We start from the raw sequence: 7,730 nt of genomic DNA, 5'->3' as shown, positions 1-7,730 counted from the left end.
TCAATTCACAATAAAATCTTAAAAGAAAAGGAATTCTTCAAAAAAGGAAAACTATATGGACAAAGACTATGAGTAAGTGATTTGCTGCAGAGAAATTTCTTAACACATCAATGTTGTTTTGTTAAGTGCCGTTGAGTCATTTCTGATTCACAGCAACCCTGTATAGCGTTTCCGAAGAGCAACTTATGCGTTTGAACTGTTGACCTGGTGGTTGGAAGTCCAGTGATGATCCTACAGCACCATACCAGAAGTTCTAAACATCAATTAACATGAAAAGAGACTTAACTGTACTTGGAACCCCAGAAGTGCAAATTCACACAATACGAGGGGACTACATAAAGTTCCTAGAAAAAATATCATCACCTTTTAATTGCATTCTTCCATTTTCTTGCTGAAGTCCCCTCATAGAGTGACATTAAGTCTCACACACAGATACGGCATAAATCAAAATGTAATATAAAGAAAATGCCAAACTTACCCTGAATGCGCTCTCAGATTCCATTGACAAGAGATCCCCGTCAAAGGGGATGAGATCGAGGCTGTATTCCTCCCTGTGAATGAAGGATCCTAAGACACCCAGATCCTTTAACCGCTGCTCACACAGTAAGCTGCGGCGTGGCACAAACAAAATGTGGAAATCTCGCGCTGGTCCACGTCTGTCTTCACTACAAAGGAAGGAACACTTGTGAGCTTAAGAGCTCCTTAAAAGTCAGAGGTAATCTTGCCTGTTTCTCCCCAGACCTAACCTTGTGCCTGGCACACAGCAATTACTAAGTAAATGCTGGTTTGGTAAGCATATGATTACTGACTGTTAGACCCAAACAGTTCCAGTTGCTCTCTTGTTTTTTTTTTTTAATTTTGTTGGAGTTTTTTTTTCTGGCGTGAAAACAGCACTGATTCAAAGCCAGTTTCTTTGTGGCATCTTCAGGTTTTCTCTTATACTCTGTAGGATGCATGAAAGCGCTGACGCTCTCAGGTTCATTGAGAGAGGATAGCTGTGTCCTGCTGAAAACAAATATCTCTGTGGTCAAACCAGTGAAGAAACATGGAGTCTTAATGTGAAAGTGAAAGCTCATGCTGGGCCCCCATATCCCCTTGACAGTGGACTTCCCTAAATTGCGATCAGACTTTCGAGGCTGTAAGGGCCAGAACAATCAAACGTCTCACAGAACGCACACTGGGAACTGAGTCCGTCCTCTACACACTGGGTGCTATATTACACTTCCACCACCCGTTGCTCCTTCTGTTTATGAAACTCACACACGATGTGTTAAAAGAAACAACCATGGGAGGGTTTTTGTTTGTCTTTTTAAACCAGTGTCTTTTCTACTCTTGGAATGGAGCAATTGGTCAAGTGCTCAGCTACTAACCAAAAAGTTGTTGCTTTGAACCCACCCATAAGCACCTGGGAAGATAGATGGGTCCACCAGCTTCTGAAAAGTCGCAGCCAGGACAAGCGTGTGGAGAAGAGTTAGAATCTGATACACACATGTCAGAGGCAACTCAATGGAACTGCTTTCTACTGATTTGAGTCCACTTTTGGCTCTTTTGAAAGAATGCGGTTATATGACGATTCCTCCGCCCCTCAACTGCTTGAATGACTTCTCAGGACTCCCATCTCCCTTCTTATAGTCTTCCATTCCTATCCCAGTCTTCTAAAAGGTCAACTTCCAATGCTCTGGGAAGTGGGGAGGATTAACTCTTTTGGAGATCAAACAGAAGCTCGGAGATACCTGAGCACATTTTCCGCAATTATATCCATCAATTCTAGCCTGGGTCTGACAAAAAATATAATATTCTTGACATCAGCTGCTGGCAAACGGCTTCCTTTAAGAGTGAACATTTTTTCCACTTCATGTTCCTGGAGGGAAGACAGACACAGGTGAACACAATCCTGGAGTTTACGTTTCACTTCTAGATTGAGGCACACAGATTTCCAAACAACCTCATGTGCACTGATATTTTATTATACAACACACACACAAAATGTGTTTATCAAATTAGGTGGTGTTGTAGGATAAGTGCTCTACCACAAGATTGGTGGCTCAAATTCATGAGCCACTCCTTGGAAACCTTATACAGGGTCGCTGTGAATCGGAGTCGACTCAATGGCATTTAACAACACCCAGATATGTGAAGGACCAAGGATCAGGATAAAGGCACTGATATTCTGCAAAGCCGTTTGAACTAGAAGACCAGAGGTTCAAGCTCACCAGCTGCTCCTCGGAAACCCTATACAGGGTCGCTATGGGTCAGAATCAACTCGACGGCACTTCACAATAACAACTGCATTTGAATTCAAAGGGCTTTCAGAATGGGAGGTTATCAAAGACACTGGGTAATCATCACATAATGTAGTATCAGCAATTCCTGGAGAATTAGGCTCATTACAGATTCATGTACGAAGTGTAAACAACACATTAGCATCAGAGTTTATAACGAACAAACAGCAGCTTTCTTTGCAAGCCATTACTTGGAGAAACTATCAAACACAATCATCATGGCTAAATTATGGAATTATTAATCCCTAAGTGAAATCCAAACAGCTCATTTACCTTCAGAAGTGAGTACTGTGCAATCAGCCCAAATGGTCCTGTTAGGTACTCATCCCAAACAATTGCCTACAAGAGGAGAGAAACGTTCTCTTATTAACATCATGGAGCTCAACAGTATCTGCAGAAGCCGGAGATCACACACAATTCCAACATTCGCCTCCTGCTCTGTATTAACCAGCAGTTTAGATGACTCTGTGACCACATTAATATCCTAAAGGGCTGAAGAGAATTAACATCAGAGGTAAGTGATGATACTGTTGATCACAGGAAAGTTAATCACTTTCCTGGAGGCAGGAGGGAAGAGGAACTTGAAAATTATAGTTGTGTATCTGTGTGTCATTGTATTACATATTAAGCTATATGAAATCACCACAGCAACTTCCATGTTATTCAAATTAGTGTTTTACATATGTATCATATAACCCAAAGGAGCTCTGGTAGCGTAGTGGTTACGAATCGGGCTGCGAACTGCAAGGTCAGCAGTTCGAAACTACTAACTAGCAGTTCCTGTGGGAGAAAGATGAGGCGTTCTGCTCCCGTAAAGATTTACAGCCTCGGAAACCCTGTACAGGGTCACTATGGGTCGGAACCGACTCCACGGCACACAGCAGCAGCAGCATATAATCCAATTATATAAAATTAAAACTTATGATACAGGTCATACAAATCCTACTTTGACAAAAACTCAGTTGTCACTGAAATGACTGTGACTCATGGCAGTTTGGGTGTGTTTGCGCACAACTGCACTCCATAGAATTTTCAAGGGTTAAATTTTTTAAAGGAGATCACCAGGGATTTCTTCTAAGGTGATCTGAAAGGAAGAGAACCACTAGCCTTTCTGTTAGCACTGAAGGTCATCAAAATGGCTCAGCAATTTTGGTATTTCCAGAGCCACACAGCAGGTATGGGAACTGGAAGGGAGTTAGGATTCCAGTTCAGAGCTTTATGACTTTCCAGGTCCCTGCCCAGTCCAGCACCGTCCTCACACTAGTTAGATTTGAGCCTGCTGTTGCACCTACTATGTTAATCCATCTCATTGGGGGTCTTCCTTTTTTTCACCAACCTTTTTACTCTGCCAAGTTTAATTTCCTTTTCGAGGGACTGGTCCCTCTTGATAATATTTCCAAATTATGTGACATGAAACCTTGCCATCTTAGCCTCTGAGGAACATTCTGGCTGTACTTCTTAGATAGATCTGTTTCTTCTTTTGGCAGTCCATGGTACTTTCAATATTCTTTGCCAACAGCGTAACTCAAATGCATCAATTCTTTTCCAGTCTTCCTTATTCACTGTCCAGCTTTCACATGCACAGGAGGCAACTGACAATATCAAGGCTTAGGTCAGACACACCTTAGTTTTCAAACTGCTGTCTTTGCTTTTCAACACTTTAAAAAGGTCTTATGCAGCAGATATGTCTATTCCAACACATCTTTTGATTTCCTGACTGCTGTTTCTATGAGTGTTGATAGTGGGTCTAAGCAACATGAAGTTTTTGACAACTTCAATCTTTTCTCCATTTGTTGTTGTTGTTGTTAAGTGCCGTCGAGTCGGTTCTGACCCATAGCAACCCTGTACAGGGTTTCCGAGGGTGTAAATCTTTACGGGAGTAGAAAGCCTCATCTTTCTCCCGCGGAGCGGCTGGTAGTTTCGAACCGCTGACCTTAAGGTTCGCAGCCCGATTCGTAACCACTATGCTACCAGAGCTCCTTTTTCCATTTATATGGATGTTATTTATTGATTCAGTTGTGAGGATTTTTGTTTTCTTTACATTGAGGCACAACCCATACTGAAGACTGTGGTCTTTGATCTTCATCAATAAATATTTTAAGTCCTTACTGATTTTGGTAAGGTTGTGGAAAAACACTGTTGGTGGGAATGTAAAATATTGCAGCCCCAGTGGAAAACAGTTTGGAAGTTCCTCAAAAAGTTGAACATAGAATTAATTACCATGTGACCCAGCAGTCCCAATGCTAGGTATATACCAAGCAGAACTGAAAGCAGGAATGAAAATCGAAACCTGTACACCAACATTCACTGCAGCCCTTTTACAACAGTCAAAAGGTGGAAATAAGCAAAATGTCCATCAACAGATGAATGGATAAACAAAATGTGGTCTCCCCATACAACAGAATATTATTCAATCCTAAAGAGGAACTCTGGTAGCGTAGTGGTTACGAATCGGGCTGTGAACCACAAAGTCAGCAGTTCGAAACTACCAGCTGCTCCGCGGAAGTTAAGGCTTTCTGCTCCCATAAAGATTTACAGCCTCAGAAAGCCTGTTCAGGGTCGCAGTGAGTCGAAACCGATTCGACAGCACATCACAACAACAACAACAACAAAGAGAAATGAAGCCCTGATTCATGTCACAACATGGATGAACCTTGAAAATATGACACTAAGTGAAGTCAGTCAGTCACAAAAGGTCAAATACTGTGTGATTTCACTTATAGGATGTAAGTAAATTCATGGAAACGAAAGATTATCACTGGTTACCAAAAGGATAATTCTGATCAGGGAACACTGACTCTATGTTAAATGTGGTGGAATAACTAGGAAAAGGGTAGTGATAAAGCTTACCCAACAAGAATGTCTCCATATGGAGACAGAATTGGCAAATGTTTTGCTATGCACATTTTTACTAGAATATGAAAAAACAAACAGAGACATCTTGTACACTTCTCCCAGTTTCCTCCAATGGTAACATTCTGAAAAGCTACATTGTACATTATCACAAGAATACCACACTGCTACAACCCCATGTTCTTGAGCCACAACCAGGCAAAATCTCAAGTCTAAATCTTCTGACAAAAGATCTTTTTAAAGTGTTAAAAGCAAAGTTGTCACTTTGAGGACTAAGGTGCACCTGACCCAAGTCATAGCATCTTCAATCACATCATATGCTGGGCAATGAATAAGGAAGAATTGATGCCAGTGAAGTATGGTACATACATATTACTGAATATATTACAAACGGCCAGAAGAATGAACAAATCTGTTTTGGAAGTATGGTGAGGATGGCAGTACTTTGGATATGTTTTAAGGAGAGACCAGCATCTGGAAATGGACATCATGCTTGGTAAAGTAGAAGGTCAGAGAAAAATGGGCTGACCATCATTGAGATGGACTGAGAGGCTACAACAAGGAGCTCAAACATAGCAACAATTGTAAGACTGGCCAAAACTGGGCAGTGTTAAGTCACCATGAGGGAGGAACAGCATTTAATGACAACACCAGGCTCCCAAAACTACTTTGTTTTCTCAAAGACCGCTAGTACCCACTGTACCTCTTTGGGGTTCTGTTCTCCCCAAGACTAGTTTCTGAATCTCCCCCCAGCTCTGGATAAATTCGAATGATTAGAAAGGATAACAATGCTTGATGAAATTCTATAAGGTCCCTGCCCTACAGTTCCTGATGCCCTTGTGAGCTTGGTGTTAGTAACAGTACAAACTACAACTTGTCTCATAATCTGAGAGGTAGGATGTAAGACATTGCTACGTCAGAGTTTCGAACGTGCAATATGTAATGACGCATATGATGCATACAATGAATAACCATTACATCTGTATCCTCGGACCGGGCCCGCCCATCGGGTCCCATGCCTCAACCAGCTGTCTCGCTGCATCTGACGCGCACCTGTAGTACATTATCTCACGATGGGCTGGGATCTCACGGTGATTTGTTCCGTAGTCACAAAACAATAACGATGAAACACCAGCTACCGGCTGTAAGCCCTCAGCCCCACGAGCGAACCTCTCTCCGCCTCATCGTTGCTGCCTGCCCAAGGACGAGGTGGAAGGGCCGTGAAGGCCGCCTCCAAGAACGGCCAGGAGGACCTCGAAGTCCGGCAGCTCAGGCGGTAGGGACCAGATCAGGCCGCGGACTGTGAGGCGGTATTGCCGCCCGCCCCTCACCTTGCTGCCCGCGCACTTGTCCAGGAACTCCCGGAGCTCGCGACGCACAGCCTCCCGCAGGACATTCAGGTTCACTCGCCCGTAGGATAGGTGCGCCGCCATCTTTCCCTGCCGCTCCTTTTCTCCAATTCAACCACGTCCGTTTTTGTCTTTCGTGCGGCCGCCGCAGTCACGTGATGCCCCTTCCACGTGACTAGGGCCGCTGATACTATGACAAACGCGGAAGTTGAAATCGTCTTGATTTTGTCCATCCCTTTTCTCCTAGCGTTTACGTCTTTTCTTCTACTCCGGTTCTCCCGAATCGAGCCAAGGAATCCCGATGCTTGACCCAGTCCAGTAGTCGGACGCTGAGGAGTGTATTTAAAGATGAAGACGAGATCTTTCTTATTCCCGTTTAAAAATTGCAACTTCCCTTTTAGCAGCAAAAATTGTTGTTTGTGGTTGTCAGGTGCCATCGAGTCGGAAACCGACTCATAGCGACCCCATGCACAGCAGAACGAAACAATGTCCAATCCTGGGCCAACCTTCTCACTACCGCTGCCACACTTGAGTCCATCAATGATGCCACCTGGCCAATCCATCTCGTTAGAGGTCTTCCTCTTTTTCTCTGACCCTCCACCTTCCCCAGCATGACATCCTTCTCCAACGATTGTTTCCTCCGAACAATATGTCCAAAGTAGGAGAGACGAAGGTTAGCCATCCTGGCCTCCAAGGAACACTCTGGCTGCACTTCTTCCAAAACAGATCTATTGGTTCAAAATCGGAGTCTAAACTTGAACGGAAATCTTTCATCCACCTCACTACCATCCACTCGATTCCGACTCACAGCCTAGCATCCAACTGTGGTTCAAACCGACCTTGCAGTCCTATAGTGCCACAACCAGGACTCCAAGAGGTGACATGCTGCATGCAAAAATTAAAGGCATTTAGCATTATTGAGGGTTCCTGGTGTGAGCGTTTTAAGATAAAAAGCTCACTGGAAGGTCAGTTTGCACATTAAGGTCGGTGGTTCAAACTCACCATCCTCACCTCGGAAACCCTATACAGGGTCGCTATGAGTTGAAACCAACTCAACAGCACTTAACAACAAGCATTACCGAGGAATCCTCGTGTGGGGCTGTAGAGTAAGTACAGGACTGCTAACTGCAAGATCAGTGGTCCCAAGCTGCTCCTTGGAAACCCTATATAAGATTGCTGTAAGTCCAAACCAATTAGTTGGCATGTAACAAATAACATTACTGAAGGGAATGACAAAGATTAGGAG

The 7,730-nt window shown here is 43.5% G+C and overlaps 1 protein-coding gene across 1 annotated transcript in view; it reads right to left on the bottom strand.

Moving 5' to 3' along the window:
• VPS33A (vacuolar protein sorting 33 homolog A (S. cerevisiae)) overlaps positions 1 to 6,568 on the bottom strand; it is a 50,959-nt gene extending 44,391 nt beyond the window's left edge. Inside the window, exons 1-4 of the mRNA XM_006865487.1 lie at positions 6,467 to 6,568; positions 2,556 to 2,621; positions 1,734 to 1,861; positions 479 to 665 (exon numbers count right to left, since the gene is read on the bottom strand). Coding sequence (XP_006865549.1) covers positions 479 to 665; positions 1,734 to 1,861; positions 2,556 to 2,621; positions 6,467 to 6,568 — 483 coding nt within the window. The remainder of the gene's footprint in view (positions 1 to 478; positions 666 to 1,733; positions 1,862 to 2,555; positions 2,622 to 6,466) is intronic.
• Positions 6,569 to 7,730: the final 1,162 nt, after the last annotated feature.

Source organism: Chrysochloris asiatica, unplaced genomic scaffold (genome assembly GCF_000296735.1).
Source record: "Chrysochloris asiatica unplaced genomic scaffold, ChrAsi1.0 scaffold00078, whole genome shotgun sequence".
Taxonomy (NCBI): domain Eukaryota; kingdom Metazoa; phylum Chordata; class Mammalia; order Afrosoricida; family Chrysochloridae; genus Chrysochloris; species Chrysochloris asiatica.
The sequence above is the reverse complement of the archived record's forward strand: the minus strand, read 5'-3'. Positions and strand labels throughout refer to the sequence as shown.